Raw genomic sequence first — 24,280 nt, 5'->3', positions numbered from 1 at the left:
CTCCCCGTTCTGGTGTACTTTTCTGGTTATGTAAGTATATACAGTGGGAGATGCCTGTACTTTGAAGTGATGGTATATTGCCACACGCCAGTGAAAAATCTGGGAAGTTCCCAGTGACAACCACAAGAAGCATGAGCTGTGTGCTATCGGTGTGCCAGTAGCCCGGTACAAGCTCGAGGTAATTCCCAGTGACAACCCCAAGAAACATGAGCTGGAAAGATCCCTTCATCTGGCCACTAGTCTCTGGTCCTTGACGAGTGGGGCACTAAGGAAAAAAATAATCAGAATTTGCATTTCGCACTGGCAGAGGCTCGTACTTGTTCTAAGATAACTCTAGTCAATCGATGGCCATCGAGTATCGAGAAATTGCTGTATGAAGCAAGCAACTTATTTTTGTATTTTTTCTGAAATACGCAAGACATTTATAAGAAATACTTGACACAATCACAAAATTCTTCTGCTCCCGAGCTCAAACACACCCGCCATGAATAGTAAAATAAATTTCAAATGTGCTCTACATACATTTGTGGATGTGTGAAAGATAAGAGATTCGACAATAAAGATATTGCTAGAAACACGATATTTATGGACTCGGCCAACCATATTGTTCTAATGTAAGCCCAAGATTTCCACTTTGAGTTTCAGAAAAATTTCAGCCCCAACCGAAATAACCAAAATACAGTGAATTTCCGTTTGCATTTCGGCCAAAAGGGCAAAATATTCACTTGAATTTAATGAAAAAATGGATATATTTTTCGAAAATATTTGAATTACTGTACAGTACTGAAATTGCTGATTTTTTGGGTCAAAAGGTAAATATTTCAGTGTCTATCATAATTAATGAAATACAGTGAATTTCATCAAAATGTCATTGAAAACCATGTGTAAGTCGCAACTCAGTCTCTCTATTAGAATAACCAGAGGATACATGGTTTACTGATCTCCCGCTTGATCTTACATACACCAACACTACAAAAATTACCCGGTTCTCACACCATATTGGGCCTTTGGGGCAGAAGAAGGTTGTAGAACTTGTCCTTCAAGAAGAAGCTCCGACCCTTGCTGTCCACAGACTTCTTCCACGCACACCATCCACCATTAACAATCTTCTTGAGGTCATCACCACCAGTGTAGTGTGGATCAAGGATGAGAAAAGCACAATCACCACTGACTTCGTTGTAATCAACTCCCAGAAGGGTATAAGCCAAAACTCCACCACCTGCATTCATTATTACCAACCATAAAAAAAGGGATTAATATAAGAATAGGTTTACTTATGCAACCAAGCGTAGCCACTTTGCATGGATTATCCAACTCGATTAATCTATCTGTATCTATCACAACTTTGATTAATCTTAGTCATTTCTTGCTTATCAGTTAGTCTTATGCATGGATGGTCTAGAAAATGTGGCTAGCTAAAATAGATGAGAAAACAGTGGTTGCCATCAAGATGGCCGCACGTTTGGAACACAGCTATTGTTGCTTGGTCAATCAGCACAAACCTTGCCACAAGTTGAAAATGAACATTGAAGCAACCATGACCTATGATAACACTCCATCCGTTTAGTACCTGTATACAGTACTCCCTATGTTCTGAAATGTAGGTCGCTAGGAGTTTTTAGTTCAATTTTCGGCCTGTAACGTAATATCCACACTTTCCAACTTTGCCCCCGTGTCGATCACTCGCCCAGCCGCACTCAGTTGCTCACACTCGCCCAGCCGCACTCGCTGGCTTTCCCCTTCTCGTCGGCCTCCCACTCCCCGTCGCTTGTCGGCCTCCCCCCTCCCCGTCGCTCACCGGCCTCTCCCTCTTCCACCACCACTTTGTCTCTCCCCCCCCCCCCCCCCCCCCGCCTCCACTCCCTCCCCCCCACCAGGTAAAAAAATCATATCTTTTGCACCGGCGACGGAGGCGTGGATGTGGACGTGCCAGCGCTGGATCTGGACGATGGAGGCGTGGAGCGGCGCCGAAGCAGCGGATCTGAAGTGGCGCCGGAGATGCAGAGCGGCGAATCTGGAGCGACGTCTTCTTCCTTCACGGTGGCCTCCCCGCTATGCCACGTCGTCGTCGTCCTCACGATTGAGGTTGAGCTTCCATGGGGAACTGCTTCGGCTCCGAGGAAGCCGAAGTGGAGACCATGAAACAGGCGCCGGGCCACTTCTTCCCAGTGCCATTTTGCAGGTTCTTGTCATTTGTTCTTTGCATCAGCGATTGCAAGGCGCAATCCTCCTCCCATGGCAGCGCGGGGCACGCCAGGAGGTCCTCGGGCTCGTCGAGCAGCGTGACATCCAGAGGCACCAGCTCCAGCACATCGGCGGGCGGCGGCGTGCACAAGGGGACAGCGTACCTGGAGCCGGAGGCGCCCACCTGCTTCCTCTCCTGCCCGTGGTAAGTACTGCCACAATCACTGTTGTTTGTCTAATTCAGTTAGCTTCTCTGTCTAAATTCAGTTAGCTTCTCTGTTGGTTGGTTGGTTGGATACCAACAATGTAAAAATATTTCTCTGCTAACGAGATGTCAGCTCTTAAGATAAAACATGTTTGGGTACCAACAGTGAAAATGGACCATCACAGGATCTGCTTACCAAGTTTGTGTACTGTTGGTACTGCTAGTTTCAGTTACTCAAACAGCATGGCCTGCAGATGCTCATGTACTGCTAGTTTTAGTTAACTGTTCATGTTAAACATTGGTAGAAACTAGGGTTCTACCGGCCCTTTGCCTTAGGTTATAAAGGTAGGGGGGAGGTTGGAGGAGACGAGGGCGCCGCGTCCGGCGCGACGGCGCCGTCTCGGCGCAGGGAGGAGGCGGCGGCGTTTAGAGGAGGCGGTGGCTAGGGTTAGGGTTCCGGCTCCTCTGGGAGCCGGGCAATAGAATTGTCTTATTGCTTAATTTCAAAATAACTGTTTACATCTGTTTATATAATTTCAATAACTTGGACTCTAAGATAACTAAGATAACTTGGACTCTAAGATAGCTAAGATAACTTGGGCTAAACCCGTAACTAACCCTGCCCATTGGGCCTCCTCCATTGGTACGTAGTACCGGTCATAACAAACATCTTGCTCATTGTTGGTTTGAGCAGTTTCAGTTAACTGTTGGTGGAGTACTGTTGGAGTAATTTTGGAGTAACATTTTAATGTTGTTGTAATGCTACATTAGAATCCTATTCTTGATATTTGTTGTTGTTGGAATACTGTTAATTAGGAGTAGTTTTAGAGGTAATTAACTGAAACTTCTTCAGTTAATTAGGAGTGGTTTTAGAGGTAATTAACTGAAACTTTTTCAATTATTAGGAGTAGCAAACTTTTTCATTTAAAGAGTTTGGAGTAATTCTCTTGTCTTCACCTCTTCTCTTCATTTAAAGAATTTGTGCAGCTATGAAAAGTGGAGTACTCTAGCAAGTTTTGCATCTGGAATTTTGCTTGTTGGAGCAAAAAAATGCAAGTAGTGCTTGTCTGGAGTAGTGCTTGCAGTAGTAGTAGCAAGCGAACTCTACCAGAGTAAGAGATGAGTGTTTCACAGGTTTACTCTTATCTGTGATATACAGTATCAGTATCACCTGTTTATTTTCACACCTGCAAACTTCACACTGTTTAAAGCGAACTAGGCCATCCATGTTTGCATGTTTACTGATAGTTCCTACTGTCGATGTGTAGCGTGTCCTGGTGTTGGTGACGCTTATGTTTGTAGGAGATGAGCACACAAGAGTCTAGTCAGGCCATCGTGCTGTCCGAGAGCCAGTTCCCGGCATCCTAAGTCGAGGACTCCCAGACTCCCATCGACCAGATGCCTCCTGATTCAGAGGTTTTCGAGGTGTCGCCTTCGGTTCCTCCATCTGTGTTGGCTCATCCCCATGTTGTAGCTCATGCTGCTGCTCAAAAGGCAGCCGTAAAGGAGAGTAAGGATGGCAGGGGAATAACATGAAATGGCAGCCGTTCCTCTCCATTTTCGTGCTTAAGAAGATGTGTGAGATCATAGCTAGTGGAGTGAGGGGGACTGACAAGGGCTTCAAGGAGGTGCACTTGAACGTTGTGGCAAAGCAAGTGTTCAAGTTTTGTGGACAGGAGGTCACCTCAACCCAGATCTCGGTCTACAACCACCTGAGGAAGTGGAGAGTGAGGTGGATCACTAAGGCTTCAAGGAGCTGCGCTAACCACTCTGCCCTGTTTTTTTCTTAGGCTCACCCCAAGGACGCAGAGTTCCTCAATACACCTATCCAGAACTACCACCAGATGCAGCAAATCTTCTCCTTCAGGCTGGCAACCGGCAAGAATGTCGTGGGCTCTGGTCAGCCGCTGGGCTCGCCGATGCCCGAGTATCTAGACACCCAGGAGTCATACACCATCAACGTGGATGCTCCTAAGAGGGATGGTGAGCACTTTCATGTGGTTGATAGGACGAGGAAGCGAGCAGGCTTCATGGAGGAGGGGTTGACCGTCTTCAGCAACATGACTCAGCAGTAAAGGGGGTGTCCACCGCCATCGGGGAGAGCAAGACGGTCAACGTCCACTCTGAGCTCTACGGCGCCATCATGGAGCAAGGTGGCTTCATCCTAGAGGCTCTCATGGTGGCTCTTAGCAACCTGCTGGACAACAAAGCCTGGGGTGTTAGGTTGTTGCCATGGGAGAGGCCCACAGGGTGCTCTGGCTGAGGACCTGGCTGGGCAAGCACCACTACTAGTGTTATTTCTGCTGGTGGCACCGACGTGCATGATCCTCGACGACGATGGCGATGGCATCGATGACGATGACAACGTATATTTTGTGCAGTTAGGGATTGAAAACAATCTTATGGTCTGTATATTTTACTGAGGTGGTATATACTAACCCCTCTCGGTGATCACGAACTTGCGATGGTAGGATTACACCCTCTTTTGGATGTGGTGGTAGGATGACACCAAAGTAGTGGTAGGTTGAACTTGCTATGCGGTATGATCATGCATGCTTACTAATGCTCTTCTACTCCATTGCTTGTGTGCTTCACTGCTTGCTCCTGGAGTGCTCCATCGCTTGTTGTTTGTGTGTTCTTGGTGCTTCAACTTATTTCTCAATTGCACTGATAGGGCAAGTGGTATGCGATGTTCGTTGGGAGTGCTCCAGGGTTTACAATTCATGGGAAGCTTGCAACCAACAAGTTTCATGGTACAGTGACAACAGCCACAGAGGGTTTAAGACTAGGCAGGCGGCAGAAGAAGCTTACTCCAAGTTTGTGCGAGAGCACGCATGCATGAAGGTTGAGGTTGACAAGGTGGATCATCAGTTTGGGCTAAAGAACTTCATCATCTTCGTCCAGTTCATCGCCATTGCAGTGATGTGGTGTTGATGTGCTCGGTGTGATCGTTTGTAAGGTGTAGTAGTAGTGGGTAAGCTCACCAAATAGGATACAAGGTGAGCACAACTCTATGATTGTATGCAACTAAACAACGTGCACTCATGTGACCACATACAATGCGAGCAACCAAACGCAGTGCGTAGAGGCGTCGCTACGATGCAGGGAGAGGATATGCAGGCAACCAATCAACATGCAGATGTTGGTTTTTTGCCTGCATATGCTCAACCAGACCCTAGTGGGACAAGTATGCAAAGTGCCTAAACCGGTGCGAGCAACCAAACCCGTCCCAAGTTCTAAAAAGATCTCAAGATATGCAGTAGGTATGAAATGTCAGGATGAATCTGAAATGCTTTATATACCAGACAGAGTGGGGTTAATTGACCCAGAGTCGATAGCATTCATGAAAATAGGTTTCAAGGGTTTATAAAAACTTGATATGACTGGAGAACTGTTGTTTTCATTTATAGTGCTCAATGCCTTTTTGCAGCCGTAAATAATGGCATCAAACGTAAGTACATACCAATCATTACAGGAGTTCCCTGGGTTTCAAAATGTATTGCAAGTTCTCTGCATTTCTCAGGAAGCTCATCACCAGATCTCACGTTAATTATCTTGCAACTAGCCTGCATGACCAAATTCTGTTAAGCCAAAACAATAACATATAGTATGATATCGATACAGGAATAAGACACATGAGTGTCTTGAATTAACTACCTTCCCTCAGATTAACACAACTAATGATAATACAAACACACATCAACTGCAGACTGGTGTATCCCTAAAAATCGCTACACAGTGATGTAGTCATGTGTGCAAGAGATCTTGGGGTCAAGTCCCAGTCCTGTGAAGGGACCTTTTGATGCTTTTACTATTTTATTCCAATCGAATATGACAAATGCACAAGAATTCCAACTCAAGACCGTTCACATCCTAAGGCAAGGGCATTACCAGTGGTATCCACTGGTTTGTGCACCAAGTGCGGTTAGGACCAACAAGCCTGGAAGACTTAAAGGTTCATCTTTGAAAAAAAAAAAATTGACCCTCAGAAATTCAGTTTCCTCCCAAAATTATTTTCTGTGGATCAGACACAACATCTGAATTCACAGAGCAAAAAATAAAAGAAAAATGTTCAAAAGCTTGAGTTATAACTCAACCATTCTGTCTCTAGGTTTACAGGCAACACTGCAAACAAGCTTCAGGAAGTGATATTAGAACTTATACAAGCTACAGTCCTGCATTGATGCCCTCCAGTAATTCAAGAAAAATGTATTTTGAACAATGAACATTGTCAGACCATGTGGTCATACCCCTGTGTTGATGATGCTTATGTTAAAGATGCTGGTGGTCGGGTTTGGGAGTAGAAAGCCAGTAAGTTGCTAACTAACTATTGCCATTCTCAGAAAAGAAAACCATCATAAAACATGCACAACTATTCGTCAGACACAGAAGTAATATGTAGACTCACACCAAGCAGTTTGTCAAGCACAAAGCTTAATTCTATCGCTCCAATCCATTCCCGAGATCCAATAAATGATGGATCCTTGTCACCAATTTCAACAAGAACTTGCTGAATCTCCCTGATTAGGAAGTTGGAGCAAATACATTAATCAGTCTGATATCTTCATTTCTGGTATACCATTGTAGAAAGAACTACTGTTAAACAATTGTAGGAAAAATAGGCATGATAACATCTAGTCTGTCAAACCTGTGTGAAGGAACATTTATAGATGAATACTGTTGCAGCCTGTACCAAGACATGATTGTTTGTAGGGAACGGTAAGCACATCCCCATCCCTGAAACAGGAGGATAACAGACTTGTCACCACTAGTCACAATAGAAACTCAGAGACTTACAATCATCCTGAACCATATGATGAGGTACACCAAAAATGGGTAGCATTCTCTTCCAGGCATGCAGTATGCACAAAGTTACCCAAATGTACCCGAGCAGAACACAACATAGTCCCCAGGCATTGCTATTATAGCAGAAGGCAAGACTGCTCAAATAACTGGTCAACAGACAAGCGCAATTACATGTTTGGAAAGGCAAAACTTTATAGCCTGGAAAATATCCAATTCAGAAATTTTAGCACTAATCGTTTCACACCAACTGGCATAATGCAGAAGTACGAGGCACAAACAGTAATTAAAAAAAGTCCACCCTGTAATACCAATGCTTAATTTAGTGCTATAACAAGAAACTTTTGATCTATTTTGCAAATTCTAACAATGCAATTGTAAGGCTTAAGCAAATGCCAGCTAGAATGTGGCCTTTAATAATTTCGCCATAGCTCTACACGAATGGGCAAAAGACACGCCTGTGTTACTACAGAATTATTAACAAAACCAAAACATGGAAATGGAACTAGAAGAGCAATTTCAGGTGGAAGCTTTCCAAATGCAACTCATGAAATACCATTCTCTATGTCCTCCTCAGCTGAAGAAAGGGGCACCAACCAAACATCTAATAAAGCCTATAGCAGGAAAATTCTGACAAATGCTTTAAAAAACTAGTACAATGATTTATTATTTCGGTTACAAATTTCAAGGCAACAACAGGTATATCTGAAGCATTGATTTCGAATAAAACAAACATCAATTAGAATCGTCTGGTAAAATAAGTCAATCAGGATAGGTGCTACTGCAGTCAATCAGGATAGGTGCTACTGCAGTCAATCAGGATAGGTGCTACTGCAGTCAGATTAGGTACACAAATTGTTGGTTTGAGAAGATTGAAGTCTTGTTGCTATACAGTTTGGCAAGCAACAGTTGAAAATTCAGAAATATGGAGAGCTGATCTGCCTACAATGCAGATTACTATTTTATACCCTCGTATTAACAAAGTTAATCCGCCATCAGGAAAAGGGGGGCACATGGCAAACATGTAGAAAACATAAATATAACAGTAACCCAAGACATGACACTAAGAAAACCTCCAATAGGTTGTTGCTAAGCTTGTCACTATATGGACATAATGTTCATTGTTCAGCCACATCCATGATAAGAACCTCTCCATTAAATTTGTTACTAAAACCCGGAAAAGATATATGTTGGTGTTAAAGGGTAGACCCCACAAGACAAGCCTTTAAGGTAGCAAGTCCCTCTCCAATAGAGCATTTACTGGCATATAAGAGGCAGGGCTCTTCCTCCTTCCCTCAACCACTTCCATATCACAAGAAATCATACGTGGCACGATTTTAGAACAAGTGGCATGGACTAGTGGATTTCTAAGAGTGCTATTTTCAAAGAATTTGCATCATGGATAAATATTTGTACATTTCATATCAGATATTTGAATTTCAAACTTCTTTACAGTTGCATTTTGTATGTAAAACAGATAACATTTTTTGGTGGTATATTGAACTTCTGTTCGGTTTTTCTGGTAATTAAGATGTATTTGAACTAAGCAAAACATACTCGTTGACTTCTGCAGTAGGCTTACGTGTCACATATAATATAATTCCATCCAATGGACTGGTGTGATTGTCTATCATCTACCTAGAATATGACTTCAGAACACCGATGAAAGAAAAGAAGAAACTAACATCTAGCCATGGGGTGGGAATCTATAATCTGTTATGAAGGTAAGGGATCTACACCTGCTGCCTAAGGACTGAACAAGATACTCAAATAAACATAAATATTATTTAACATATGTAGACATCCGACAATAGAACACATCTATATGAAACAAACTGTCAAGAAAAGAGGTAAGAACTATAATAGAAAGAAATCCTGAAGCACAAAAACAAACATTACATTGTCATCGATACCATCATGTAGGTAATGGTAATACTCATATGAACCATCAATCAATGACGTGATTCCTCCAGATACTGCAATAAACATGAAATTAAAAACCATTATCCCCTTACAAAATCAGCAAATCTATTAATGTGCTTATAGTAAGAACTAAAGCAACTACTAACCACCACTAGATGGAATTTCTTTGTGGACATCTCGAAGCAATGCAGAACCTGGTACCAAATGACAGATCACAGTGGGTGTAAGGAAATATTTCTAACTTGAAGATAAGGAACAGAACAACTAGGAAGACTACAAAATATAACTGATACCACTTTTTGATGAGCTTCTATCTCGCCTTTCCATGCCACCAAAAGTCAGTGCATTGGAAGTCCGTAATAAAGGACGATCCAAGGGCAGACCAAGCCTGAAGTGCAGATTTCTTCTCAGTTCACCTACAAATTTATGATGCAAACAGTAATAATACACCCAAGTAAACTGTCATGCTAAGTTAAAACAAGAAGTACAAAATACATCAAAACATCACAGCAAATTTCATACTCTGTTTTTCCTCAATCTCCCCGTATCTTGTGTCGTATATAGCTGTGAGGGGAATAAGCAACCCAGGAGGAACAAAATGGTACGGACAAAGCTTCAATGAATTAAAGAAACGTTAGAGACAGAATTCCATAACGCTTTGCACGCAATCAGATACTCCTTCCGTATCTAAATATAAGACATTTTTGTAAGCTAAACTAGCCTACAAAAACGTCTTATATTTTGATACAGAGGTAGTATATATTAAGGTAAACAGCAAGAGGAACATGGCTAATGATGCAAATAAATTATGTTATTGTATGGAGATTACGACAACAAAATATCAGAACAAGAAAAATACCCTATCCACGGAGCTATATGTTAGTTGATTGGTAGGTTTTTACTTTTTCAATTGCATTAGAAGTAGTGAGTTGCAAAATTCACGCTGCCTTTCTCACTAGACTGGCAAGTGTGGCAACAGGACGCATATGTTGTACATTTCTTCAGGACATCATTGTGAAAACTTTATAGCACGGTGATATAGAAAAGGGAAGGATGGCTCTTCGCTCCGCTCCCCGCTCTCCGCTCTCCCTCCGCGCCCCGCTCGCCTAGCCGCCGCGCCGCTGAGGCTGCCCCCGCCGGCAGGACCTTCCCCGCGCTCCCCCGCTCTCTTGCGCCATGGCTTCGGTGCTGGCTGACCCTGTCGACCGCCGGGCGACCCTCTCCGGCGAGCGTGTCTCTTACGGGGACCGCTGGACCAGCTCGGCGCGCTCGTACAGAGACGTCGCCCGCACCCCGCCGGCCGTTGTCGCCCCTGGTCGCGCTACTCCCGTGGTTCGTCCTCCCGCTAAGGACCGCCTCGGACCCCGCTCGGAGGTCCACCGCGTCTCGGGCGGGCCGGTGCTCGATGCCGACGGCTTCCAGCAGGCCCGCTGCAGGGAGCGACGCCGTCGCCCACGCCGGGATGCTCCAGCCAAGCCCTCGCCCGCGCGCCGCCGCAGTCCCTCCCCCGAGGAGCTCGCGGGCCTCTGCTTCCGGTGCCTCGATCATCGCCACTGCGTCCGGGACTGCCCGAACGACATTCGCTGCCGACGCTGCCTCGCCTCCGGCCACGCCTCCCGCGACTGCGACGGCCGGCGATCTGCGGCCGCATCTCTGCGCTCCCCGCGCGCCGCTTCGGGCCCGCAGCCTCGGCCCGGCTCCCTGCCAGAGCCCCTCCCCCGGTGGCGCGCCCCCTGCCCCCGTCCCTCCGGCTCCAGCTCTCCCTCCGCCTCGGGCCAAGCCGATCGAGGACGCACCTACCCGCGTGTTCATGGCGCAGACCGAGGAGATGGACGAGGCCGAGCATGTGCTCGCACGCGCGATGGTGGCCTCCGTCACGGGCAACCGCCCCTCCGTGTCCGTCGACGAGGTCGCCGAGCTCCTTCTCGGTTCCCTGGAGCTCGAGGAGGGAGACTTCATGGTCCATCACCACCATCCGGAAGACTTCTTGATCATCTTCTCCTCCCTGGCGATCATGCGGCGGCTCCGTGGCGAACACTTCATTAGCTCCACACGCTTCGCGCTGTCGCTCCGACCCTGGTGCAAGCTTGCCCACGCCGGCGCCGGCGGGCTCGAGTACCGCGTCGAGCTGGAACTCCGCGGCATCCCCGCCCACGCCTGGCTGCTCTCCACCGCCGAACACGTGCTGGGGGACAGCTGCTGGATCGAGCGCCTGCACCCCCGCACACGCTCCCGCGAAGACATGGCGGTCTTCCGCGTCTCCGGGGGCGCGCACGACCCGGCTGGCATTTGGCGCGCCACCGTCCTGGAGCTCGTCGAGCAGCTGCCTGGCCGCGTGCCCTCGGAGGCGTCATCCATCAGGACGCTTACGTTCCCTGTGTCTATCGCCCTTACCAAGGCGGAGCTGATTCGGGCTGCTCCGGCCGCCGTCCAGACCGCCGGTGCTGGCGGCGAGGCTGGTGACGCAGGTGGCCGGCACGGTTCTGGCAAGGGGCATGGCCCTGGTCCTGGGCGCGCGCGCCGGCGTGGCCGCAAACACCGACGCACGAACGAGGCGCAGACCGGACGGGCTGATGGCATGGCGGTGGATGCGCTGGTGCTGCACGCCCATGGCCGCTCCGGCCGCTCCGACGGCGTTAGTACGGTGGCGCCCTGGCCGTCCTTGGCTACGACGCAGCAGGGGCGGCGTCCCAAGCGCCACAGGATGCTGACCTGACCCGGTCAGCAGGGCCCTGCGCGCCCTCGTCACGGTGTCATGAAAGGAAGGCGACAGGGGCCCAGGGTGACGCCCAAAGCGGCTTTGCCGTTGGCCCCAGCGCAAGCTGCCACCAACCCACCCGTTGAGGACGGCGCGGCCGATGGCATTGGGCCAGGTGGCACGCCCCCATTCGCTGCCAGTGGACCGGATGGGGCAGGGGATTCGAATTCGCCCTCGACCGAGGAAGATCCGGCCGGGCCCGCCACTTCAACGCCTGATCCCACGCCCCGTCGGGATCATGGCCAGCTACGCCTGGGCTTTGCAAAGCAACCAGAGTGGACGGTCGCCCCTGTCCCTCCTGCAGCCCGGTCGGGACAAAAGGGGACGATACCCACCTTTGTCGCTCCCACTCCACCACAGGCCCTCCCTGTCCAGCCGCAGCGGCCCCACGCGCGCGCCGACGAGGAGGAGGCGGGAAGTGATCCGTCTCTCCCCGCCAATTTCGCCGCGCCCGCAACGACCCCACTGGATATCGCAGCTGCCCCGGGGCCCGCGGCTGCTGATGTTGCCGTTTCTGCCCCCGCATCCGTGGATGTCGCCATGGCTAGGCCCGCTGCAGAAGATGCAGCTGCTGCTGCAACTGGGGCCGTGGCTGGGAACGTAGTGGCTCCTGGGGCCGCGCCCATAGGCGCGCCCGCGCTCGACGGCACGTCCGCGGTAGGGGATGACGGGCCCGCGCTGTCCATGGATGTGCCGCTCCAGCCGAGAATGGAGGCAGATCCATCTCACTGCCAAGGACACCTCTCGATCCTGCAGCGACCCACACGCTGACAGGAACCAGAGCCTTGCGCCGATAGCCCCCGAGAGCTGGCCCCAGGGCGTTTCGCCTCGCCGTCGATCACCCTGCAGCGACGGCGCAACTGCCACGTCTCCGGCCAGACATGGACGTTGGGCGCCTTCCTCTCCGCGGCCACCAAACAGCTCGACGCAGTCCTGCCCTTCCCCGGGAAGCGCCAGCGCCCTCCCCTCAACTTCAGCCCCAGGAGGGGACGCTCTGCCGCCGCCGATGCCCCGGTCACTGCTCCCCGCACATCGGATCGACGGGGAGTTGTTCAGATACTCCACACTCTCGGGATCGTGGGCGTGAACCAACAGATTACCTCCGTCGAGATGAAGGCGTATGATGACATGTTCGCCACGCCGCTCAGGCTCCCAGTGTTGCAGGCCATTGCTGCCTTGGTCGACCGATCTGTCCCTGCCGGCATGGTTCTCCCGGCGGGTGATGCCATGGTCCGAGCGCGCTAGGCCGACGGTGACCGTAGTCGATGTCTCTCCCATGTATCCAGATCCTCAGATAACTGTCTGGAATGTCAGGGGCTTAAACTCGCGCGCTAGGCGCTGCGCGATCCGCTTGCTGCTCTGTACTACCCGGACATCCATTGTATGTCTTCACGAAACGAAAATGGCGTTGATTTGCTCGTCGATTGTGTTGGACACCCTTGGGTCCGAGTTTGGTGGCTCCACATACCTCCCGGCCGACGGCACCCGCGGTGGCATTCTCATCGCTTGGAAGAGTAGAGCTGTCACCATCTCCGACTCCCTATTCACGCCAAACGCGATCAAGGTGAAGGCGTGCACGCCCAGCGGTGCCCGTGGTGGCTAACCACGGTGTACGGCCCCCAAGGCGACCCCGAAAAGCTGCTGTTCTTGCAAGAGTTGCGAGATATTCGAGCAGCCTGCCAGGGCCCTTGGATGCTATGTGGCGACTTCAACCTCATCTACCGCGATGCTGACAAGAGTTCTAGCACCCTGAATCATCGCATGATGGGAAGGTTCCGACGTGCCATCAATGATCTTGCCCTGAAGGAGGTATACCTCAATGGGCCGCTTCACATGGTCTAATGAGCAGTCGCCGCCGACGCTCGTGCATCTGGACCGGGTCATATGCACCGTGGAGTGGGAGGACTACCACGGGGAGTGCCACCTCCGCTGCCTCGCATCAGTCGTGTCCGACCATTGCCCGCTGCTGTTGGACTGCTCACCAATGCCCGTGGCCCATAGGCGCTTCCGCTTCGAGGATTTCTGGCTTCGCCTCGACGGATTCCACGACACCGTCGCCACGGCCTGGAGCTCGGTACATGACCCTGACCCCTTCCAGCGGCTGGTCCGACGCCTGCAGGCCACAGCCCGCGCCCTTACGAGCTGGAGTGCCAGGTCCACGGGCAGTGTCCGGAAGCTGGCCATCTCTCGCGAGCTGATCGCCCGCTTCGACCATGCGATGGAGAGTCGCCCGCTCACCCCGTCAGAAGATTGGTTGCGCAAGCAGCTCAAGCTGTCATATCTCCGGCTCGCCTCCCTGGAGCGTACTATCGCGCGGCAGCGCGCCCGCATCTCCTTCCTCGCGGAGGGCGATGCGAACACGAGCTTCTTCCACCGACAATGCACATACCGCCGCCAGAAGAATCGCGTGCATAGCCTCCTAGTTGGCGGGCAGGTCCTTTGTGATCACGAGGAGATGGCTCACGCGGCATTCGCGCACTTCGACGGGCTGCTGGGCACTGCCGTGGACCGGGCGCACACGCTTGACCTTGAGCAGCTCATCACGCCCGGTGATCTGGACAGCCTGGAGGCGCCATTCACCCCTGAGGAGATCTGGGCTGTGGTGAGACGCATGCCGGCGCATAAGGCACCAGGGCCGGACTGGTTCACCGCCGAATTCCTACGTGCCTGCTGGTGCATCATCAGGCAAGACATCATGGACGTCTTCAAGCAGCTGTACGCGCTACGAGGGAGAGGGTTTGGTAAGCTCAACCAAGCCCTGCTCACCCTGCTGCCCAAGCACGCGGATGCCCACAAGCTGGGCGACTACCGGCCGATTTGCCTGATACACATCGTGGCTAAGATATTCGCGAAGGTCCTCTCGTTGCGTATCGCTCCTAAGCTTGACAGCCTGGTGAGCCGCAACCAGAACGCCTTCATCGCCGGACGCACGCTCCACGACAATTTTATGCTCGTCCGGCAGTCTCTTCGGATGCTCCATCACCTGGGCGCGCCGTGCATTATGCTCAAGCTCGACCTCACACGGGCTTTTGACTCCATATCCTGGCCGTTCCTCTTCGAGGTTCTGCGCCAATATGGGTTCGGGGACAGGTTCAGGGAATGGCTGGCCATTCTCCTATCTTCGGCCAGCACGCGCGTTATGCTCAATGGAGTGCCAGGCCCCCCGATCTGGCACCGTCGTGGGCTGCGCCAAGGTGACTCCACATCACCGCAACTATTTGTCCTGGCGGTCGACGCGCTTGCCCGCCTTATGCACCGGGCGCTCCAGACCGGCATCCTTCGGCGCCTGCACCCCCGCCGCAACATCCCGGCCATTTCTCTATATGCCGACGATGTGATGATGTTTTGCCATGCTGAGATGGAGGAGGTGCTCGCCGTGAAGAGCATTCTGGGTATCTTTGAGACCGCATCGGGCCTGTAGGTCAACTACGGCAAGAGCTCGGCCACGACCCTGCATGGCGGCGAGGATGGCGCCCCCTTGCTGGAGGCGTTGGGCTGCCAGTCCGCGGACCTGCCCATCACCTACCTGGGCATCCCGCTCACCACCCGTCGACCCTCAGCGGCACAGATGCAGCCGCTGGTAGACCCAGTGGCTGGCCGCCTCCCGTCATGGAAAGCATGGCTCATGAACAAGGCAGGGCGGCTGGCACTGGTTAAATCAGTCCTCAGCGCGATTCCAACTCACCAGATGCTTGCCCTAGCGCCCCCGAAGAAGACTCTGAAGCAACTTGAGAAGATCCAGCGTGGCTTCCTCTGGGCGGGTCGCGAGGACGCACTTGGAGGACACTGCCACGTGAACTGGCGCACGGTCCGTCGGCCGCTCGCACTCGGCGGGCTAGGCATCCGAGACCTGGAGCACACGGGGCTCGCGCTCAGACTCCGCTGGCTATGGCTATCGAGGACGGATGCCGGCCGTGCATGGCAAGGCCTCGACCTGCAGTTCTCCCATGAGGAGCTTGGCATGTTCCATGCATCCACCTTCATGGTGGTAGGAGATGGCCTCACTGCGCTGTTCTGGGAGGACCGCTGGCTGCATGGGCGGTCTATACGCGAGCTCGCGCCCCTGTTATACCTATGCATTCCCAAGAACAGAAGAAGAGCGAGGACGGTGGCGGAAGGCATCACCGGCAATGCCTGGGCTCGAGACATTCGCGGCGTAGTAGGCCTGCAAGAGATCGGCCAATACCTGAAGACATGGCAGCTCGTAGCACGCACCATTCTGTCCACTGAGCCGGACAAGCTCGTTTGGAAGTGGACGGCCAACGGCATCTACTTGGCAAGGTCTTGTTATCGGGCAACCTTCCACGGATCATTGACATGCCATTCATGGCAGCTCATCTGGAAGGGATGGGCCCCTCCGAAGGTCAAGTTCTTTCACTGGCTAGCGAACCTGGACCGATGCTGGACTGCGGCAAGGCTCGCGCGCCGAGGCCTTCCCCACCACACCCGCTGCCTGCTATGCGACCAAGAGCTGGAGACCATCCAACATCTGCTGCTCACTTGCCCCTTTGCGCGGCAGGCCTGGCACGAGACACTATCCTGGCTGCGTATACCGGCCCCGTTGCCGGAGCACGATGCCTCCATCCAGGACTGGTGGAGGAGGGCGAGGGACGCCTCTCCACCATCGCTCCGCAAGGCACTGAGATCTGCCACGCTGCTGGTGCCCTGGATGATATGGAAGCATAGGAATGCGTGTGTCTTCGACCATATTCCTCCGTCGCTCGACGAGCTCTTGGATAGGATCAAAGATGAGATTAGGTGCTGGGCTAGGACCGGGGACAGAGGGCCTAGGGTAGTCTTGCCCCCATCCTGGGATGTCCACTAAACCACCATGTAACAATGCTGTAACCACCTCTTAGGAGGATGTAATCTTCCTTCTTTTCAATACAAAGAAACGCAAGGCTCTTTGCGTTTTCTCGAAAAAAAAAAACTTTATAGCACCTGATATTACTGTGTGGATTGACGTTCAAAAGTTGGGTAAAGCTGTAAAGGATACTTGGCCTCATCTACCTACTGGCAGGGCCTAATCTCTATCGTGGTAGAGAGGCTTTGAGCTTAACAAGGCACTTCAATATTCCACTGCTTCATTTGCAACAAGGTACATGGTGCTCTTTAACATGGAGAACTGAGTATACCCCTGGAATAGAACCTCTACATCCTAACAAACCCTACCTTTAGCATCCTATAAACTTAAGTGGTCTCTTTGGCTAACAAGATGGTCTCTAGAATTCACTGCTGCTATGTGCTTTGTGCATCAGCCAACCAACTACATATTAGCACACAATAATATTCAGTTCAGAAATGAACTAATAATAATCTAGAACCTAGTGAAGTCAGAGGACGCAATGGCTGATAAAAAGGTCTTAGAAAAAGGAGCATTTGGCATCACCAAGCATCCATTTGGAGCTCAATCTTACTACGCTCTGACAGGTGGATACATGCCCCAAAACTCACAAGAGTCCAACCAGGGCCTATTCAAGCATCGATGCTCAAGTTTTGATTCCTTTTCTCAGTAACAAGGGCAAGAAGACAACATTTAAGTACCTGCCACCTTACAGAATTGGAGATGTGACCAGAGAATTAAAATTTATAACCTCTTTTTCTAAGATTACCATTACCTCTTGATTTTACGTTCCTAACAAGTCCTACTCATAGTTTTGATATAGTTTTCGGTGTGTTGTAAAGAATCTTTAACCATAACATGCTGCCTTCGACAATGCGCGACCCTCAGTAGACACATTAGTGGATAAGATCAGAGATGAGGCCAAGTGTTGGGCACTCGCTGGGGCACAAGGACTACGGGTTGTCCTGCCCACATCCTGGGATGTACACTGACCGGGCGCACGACCCATGTATAACCAGCCTCTTAGGAGGATTGTACTTTCCATCTTTTCAATGAAATGAAACGCAAAGAGTCTTTTGCGTTTTCTCGAAAAATAACATGCTGCCTCTTTTCTATCATATTTTGAGATTTTGAACCTAACTAGCCCTTTTAAATTTTCATCTGAATTATTAGGTTTTTTAATGCGTTCAAATGATAATTTATTAGAGTTAAGAGCTGGTGACCTTATACATCTCTACGACAATATCTAGGCAGCATGCTGAAGTGGCACCTCCAACATTTCATGTTGTCCATTTGTAGTTTGTAGTACAAAGATAGGTATCTGTTGCTCTTTCATTTGCATATACTAATCAATTTAGTGATGGCATCATGGCAGTTAGAAGACTTATGAATCACATACCTGAGGCTGTTGAGTTAAGAGCTCTGAGACAATAGCCTTCTTCATAACGCTTAGCTGATCAGCTAATCCCGGAATAACTAGCTCAGATACAGCAACGTCTATAGGAAGATCCATTGAAGTGTAGCATAATATATCTAGCTTCAGGTTGATTACTTTCAAGCTAGCTGGTGCTGGTGCTGATATAAATAGAAAATACTTCCAGTGAGGAAAGTGACAAGTGATTCAAAAATGGAAGGGAGAAAGAAATGCACTCCATCTATCATGTGACCTGTTGCAAAATACTTCTACATGGCAGTGACCTTCCTGTATTGAACGAGTGAACTTCCTAAAGTGAATATGTGAAATGCCAGGCGATGTGTGTACTACCCCGAGACCGAAAAAAGGACTTCACGACTGAAAATGTGGACTTCCCAACAAAAAGTAAACTTCCTGCACGGACAAAGTGAACTTCTGTTCTCTATTTTCATATAGTGGGCTGCTGCAGTTCGCACAGTGAACCACCACGTTCTGAAGAGCAAACTTCTATTTTATTTTACACGCTGCACCAGTTTGCAGTGGACTCCTTTTTCGGCTTAACATAGTGAATTGTTTGTTGTTCTTGCCGAATGGAATTCTGTCCGTTGATGCAGCGAACTATGGCAGGAGACGGGAGTGGGAACCAGCATGGTGGTGGAGCTAGAGGAGGGGGTGGCGACAGAGGATGGCTGTTCACGATAGTGCACGTCCTCTCACATGGCGATGGCGATGCTGGAAGATGGCGCCGGAGCTGGAGCTCAGGGCAGCGGCCACCGGCTTTGTCACTCTAAATATACTCATATACTGTGAATATACTATACTAGCACAATGCCTGTACGTCATTACGAAGCCATAAAAAAGGGTAGTGTGGCCAACTGGCCACCGGCTTATAGGTTGTTGAAAGGCATTGCTGTCCTACGGCCATTGCACAGTTCACTATAGAAAAGAGAGCAGGAGAGCGGAAGTTTATTTTTCGATAAGCAGAATATTTTATAAGAAAAAAGCTACCTGGAAAGTACTTTAACACAGGGACAGGGGAGCTGGCCTTTGAGATGTTGAATGATTGATTGGATAGGACAGTTATTTGAATTGCATCTGCATTCTAGCAAATAAGACATTCAGAGACTTGCGATTAAAGATTGTCACATGATATAGAAGTACAAATCAACATCGTCACACTATACAAATTCAGGAATTAAAGGCATCTCCAACCGACAGATGCCTTACGACTTCCCATATAGTCCTTCATCCTTCATACAGTTTATATTTCCAACGAAGTCGTCCAGAAAAGTGATAACAGATTTTAATGAAATATGTGGTTCCCAAATATTAAAGATAGGTATACTGAATTTCATGACTGAATAACAAAAGCAAGAGAGGTAAGTAACCGAAGATGACAATGTCTCACAACTGACATTCATCATTAGAACTACCAAACAAGTATAGCAAGTTTAGTTCAGCACAGCTTACCTCTCTTATTGAGGAGAGGTCATGCCTCTTTGTCGGTAAGAAATCTGAACAAGACACAATTTTGGCACTGTGCTTGTTTGTGTTTGGGTTGATGGGTGGTTGGGAAACAGAATCCAAATTATTGCCATGTAAGATAACTGAATGGTGTGATTCATCACATGTTGCAGTCGGGCCTTCAACTAGGTAAGAAAGATGAGGACCTCTGAGGTTAGCAGCTGTAGATTCAATGAGTGAAGAAAACCTGGCTTCAATGCCTACAAAAGGTAAGAGATGGTAAAGAATTATGCCTTCCGTTCAGTAGAGGGCGGTTTATAGTTCCTGCTACAATTTCCTTTTTTGCTTTATAAGCAAATACAATTTCAATAATAATTGGGAGAAGTGCCGCAAACATGATTACTATGTCTTAAGAAATCCCTCTACATATGCTTGCATCATTTTTTCTGCAAGTGCACCTTCACCAGGCCCAAGAATTCACAAGCAATTTGGTATTTAACCAATGATTTTGTTTACAAATTGGGGTGAAGAATTGCATGGAAATAATACTCCCTCCATTTCTGTACACAAGGCCAGTTCGTTTTTCGTGTCAGCTTTGACTTATAATTTTGGTCAACTAAATATGGGTTATATATCATCACATATATATATCATTGAAAAGTTCCTTGAAATGTGCATCCAATGACATACTTTTTGTGGCATATAACTCACTTTTTGTTGATAAAATTAATTGTCAAAGTTAGACATAAAAATATGAAGTGGCCTTGTATATAGAAATGGAGGGAGTAATTATTATGAAGCTATTCAAGTATAAAGGTCTGAGCATTATCCTAACACATGCAACCCAAGAAGTAAAATAGTGAGTTGCTGGGTAACCAAATTACCAAAGGGTACATATACTCGAAATTATCCATAGAAGAAAGGAATTACATCTTACATATCAACCCTCAATTGTTTATTTCGTAGTTCCGAAGTATAAAATAAAAATGAAAAAATTCTGGCATTTTACCAGTATACAAGAAAATCATGTAACTGTAGATAATACTAGCATGAGATTTAAGTACGGCAAAGTTCCCTTTTCAACCCTCAACCATATGAAACCGAAGCATAATAAGCACTAGTGAACATGAAAGTGGCAAGAATTTTACAACAGAAAAGCTTTGCATACTTCAGATACATGATTTCATACTGGACACACACAAAATTAAGCTAGGGTCTTGGATAATCAAAATTCAGAAGGACTTTGACATTTACAGAAGAAGAAGCGGGGGGGGGGGGGGGGGGGGGGACTTACCAGACATGGCCTCATCCGAAGGAAGATAGAGTGGCAGCTGCAGCTGCAGCTCGCAGCGCAGAAGGCAGCCCTTCTCCAGCAGCGACCTCCCCGGCTCATCCCCCCACAGAACCTCTTGCCCTTCCACCACCTCTGACCCGTTGCTCTCCGAGACAAGGAACCGAATGTCCCCAGTGGACGCATCCACGCAGCCTCCAACCATGCCATGGCTCGCCCTTTCGCCGAACAACCGCTGCCTCAGCTGCCCGGCCAGTTCCAGCGCTCTCCCGGCATCGGACTCGGAATTCGCGCTCCCGACGAACAGGCCCCCCACGATGTCGAACCCCCTCACGAGCAATCCACGGATTTCGTCTGCGCGAAGCAGAGATTGTCAGGTGAGGAAGACCATGAGTGGGGCTAGCTGCAGAGTGCATAGGATGGAGGACTCGAAGTTGGGGGGGTGGGTGTGAGAGACTTGCCTGCTTCGTGGGGAAGGTCGGGGGAGGACGGGCCGTCGTCAGACAGGAAGCGGAGGCAGCGGAGGGCGGCAGCGACGGTGACGGGCTGGAGGAAGCGAGGGGAGCCGACGAGCCAGAGGAGGGATGGGAAGGGGGATGAGAGGACGGACTTCTTAGGGCAGAGGAGGCGGAGGGCCGTCGGGCGGCGCGAACCAGCGGCGGCAGTTTCCATCGGCGGCGATCGGGAGGATGGAAACGCCGATGTGTATGCTTCGCGTGAGCACTGTGGGACTTTCCTCTAAGGCAAAAATTCTTTTTTTTTTTTAGGGAACTCTAAGGCAAGATCCAGTTAGGCCTTCTTCAGTTGGGCCGGGGTCGGCGGGCGTTGGGGCCAAATCCCCAGGCCGACGCGGTTTGTTTCCCGGGCCAGCGAAAAGCGTGTCTCCTCCTCTCTTCCCTCCCCTGTGATCTCGAAGAGGTTAGGGTTTTCTCAAAAAGATAAAACTAAAGTTCTCGAAACAAGCTTTCGCCCCGTTTTATAAATAAAGCCAACATTACAGCATCCACATAGCCACTACCGAGCATAGTTTAAAGGAAAAAAGAATGGGCCACAGCATAGAGACGCCCAAAAGAAAAGAGAAGAAACATAAAAGGTCACCACAGGGGCAAGCTAAGATGAGGCGCACGGACGAAGAGCCGACGTGCGGTCGTCAGCAGGACGTCCAAGTAAAGTTGAAGCCGGTCACGGTCACGGGGCCTAATGAGCGGATGTCAGTGCTGCAAGAAGGAAAGAAATTTGAAGGACGAGTCAAAGGCACGCCGCTGGAACACCCGCTCAATAACCATTTTGCTGCGAGTAGTCCAAAGAGTCCACATCATAGCTGCGAAGACAAGCCAGAACAGTCGGCGCTTACAGCTAGCCTGAGTGGCCCTAACTTGCAGAAAGTCTGCAAAGGTCATGGGCCTCCCACTCCGGTCCCAGAGCCTCACGTACAAAGCACCAAAGTGTTTGTGCTGCTACACAAGAGAACAAAATGCGCGTTCCCATTTCGGGGACGTGGCACAAGGGACAAAGGCCGTTGCCCGGACCGTGCATTTCAACACCTCGGTCCCCATAGGTAAACGGTCTCGGAGAAGCTGACAAACGAAAATCTTGATCTTCAGGGGCATCGCGGCCTTCCCAAGTGGGGATAGCCACTGGAGAACCGGCAGCCGGCAAAGCGCGTGATAGGCCGAACTAATGGAGAATTCTCCCGAGGGAGAGAGACTCCAGGAGACAGTGTCAGGGTCCGGGGAGATCGGAAGAGGGACTACTTCCCTCAAGACATTCCATTCTAGTACCTCGGCTGGTCCGAAGGAACGGCGGAACACAAAGTGCCAACCGTCTTCCAAAGAAGCCGCGAATACTAGAGCAGTCGGGTCGTCACAAATTGCAAACAGCCTCAGAAATCGCAAGCGGAGAGGTTCTCCAGCAAGCCAGGGGTCCAATCAAAACTGGGTCCCAGACCCATTGCACACCAAGACCCGCAAGCCCACCCTAATCTCCTCCTTGATGGCCTGGATAGATTTCCAAAACTGGGACCCAGCCGAGTGCGAGCGGGCCAAGAGAGGCTTACCCTGCAGGTACCAAACAGCTGCAGCCACAAACCACCATCGCCCCGTAAGATCCGCCACACCCAACGGAGCATGAGTGCGACGTTCATACGGCGGGACGCAAGGATGCCCAACCCCCCTCGGTCCGTCGGCTGGCATATGTCAACCCACTTCACCATATGGTATTTTGGGCGGCCATTCACTGCCTGCCAGAAGAACCTAGCTAGCTCCTTGTCAAAGGAGCTATGCACACCCTCGGGCAAGATGTACATACCCATCATATACATGGGGAGACTGGCAAGGTTAGAGCTAATGAGGACGGTCTTGCTGCCCTTAGAAGTGAACCTACCACACCAAGGCTCCGCACGGGGCGCAACTCGGCCCACAAGGGGATCAAACCCGCTCACCAAGATCCTGGACTCGGCCAGGGGCATCTCCCAATAGGATACAGGGAAGGAAACCAACCTACAATTGAGGTTATCCGCGATCTTGTGCTGCTCAGCCTTGGAGTAGCCAAGGATCACAACCTCGCTTTTGTCAAAGTTAATCTTAAGTCCAAACATTTCCTCAAAGTAGAGCAAAATGAACTTAAGATGAACAATGTCCGAGTCTGAGCCTTCAACCATAATCATGGTGTTGTCCGCATACTGCAAGTGGGAGACTCCACCACCCAGGATGAGATGACCAACCACACCCTGAAGGTGGCCGGCTAGCTTGGCCTTATCCAAGATGTCGGCGAGGGCATCGACTGCCAGGTTTAATAGTAGGGGGATATTGGGTCCCCCTGCTCTACCCCCCTGGAAGCCTGGAAAAAGGGTCCTACTTCGCCATTGATGTTGATCGATGTGCTCCCAGATCTAACCAGTTGCATGATACAGGAGCACCACCTCTCATCAAATCCTCGACGTTGCATGACCAACCTCAGAAAGGACCAGTCGAGACAGTCATACGCTTTTTGGAAATCCAACTTGAGGAAGACCCCCTTGAGGCCCTTCGATGCCACCTCGTGGACAATCTCGTGAAGGGCCAGAATCCCGTCATGGATCTGCCTACCCTTAAGGAACACAGACTGAAGGGGGTGGGCAATCCTTTCCGCAACTGGGGATAAGCGAGTCGCGCAAACCTTCGCAAAGATTCGCGCCAACATGTTGATCACCGTGATGGGGCGAAATTGCCGAACATCCTAAGCCCCAACTACTTTGGAGATGAGAGCTCTAACGCCAAAGTTAATCCTAGCCATGTCCAGGATTCCGATGTAGAACTCATGGAACATGGGCAAAACGACCGGACGAAAGAGCTCCCAGAATTTCTGGAAAAAAAACTATCGGGAGACCATCCGGCCCCGGGGCCGAGCAAGCTTTC

At 50.0% G+C, this 24,280-nt stretch overlaps 1 protein-coding gene across 1 annotated transcript; it reads right to left on the bottom strand.

Moving 5' to 3' along the window:
* Positions 1–885: 885 nt before the first annotated feature.
* On the bottom strand, positions 886–21,634 carry LOC123413494 (probable Ufm1-specific protease). The gene is made up of 13 exons (XM_045106434.1): positions 21,347–21,634; positions 20,889–21,239; positions 19,601–19,854; positions 19,139–19,232; positions 18,116–18,291; positions 9,638–9,728; positions 9,409–9,531; positions 9,262–9,309; positions 9,092–9,168; positions 7,038–7,126; positions 6,798–6,909; positions 5,853–5,955; positions 886–1,219 (listed from the first exon to the last, which is right to left on the bottom strand). Exons 1-13 carry the CDS (start codon positions 21,555–21,557, stop codon positions 990–992), a joined length of 1,959 nt encoding a protein of 652 aa, XP_044962369.1. The 5' UTR covers positions 21,558–21,634; the 3' UTR covers positions 886–989.
* Between the last annotated feature and the right edge of the window lie 2,646 nt (positions 21,635–24,280).

The sequence above is a fragment of the Hordeum vulgare genome, chromosome 7H (genome assembly GCF_904849725.1).
Source record: "Hordeum vulgare subsp. vulgare chromosome 7H, MorexV3_pseudomolecules_assembly, whole genome shotgun sequence".
NCBI classification, from domain to species: domain Eukaryota; kingdom Viridiplantae; phylum Streptophyta; class Magnoliopsida; order Poales; family Poaceae; genus Hordeum; species Hordeum vulgare.
Note: the sequence above shows the minus strand (reverse complement) of the source record. Positions and strands in the feature narration are given on the sequence as shown.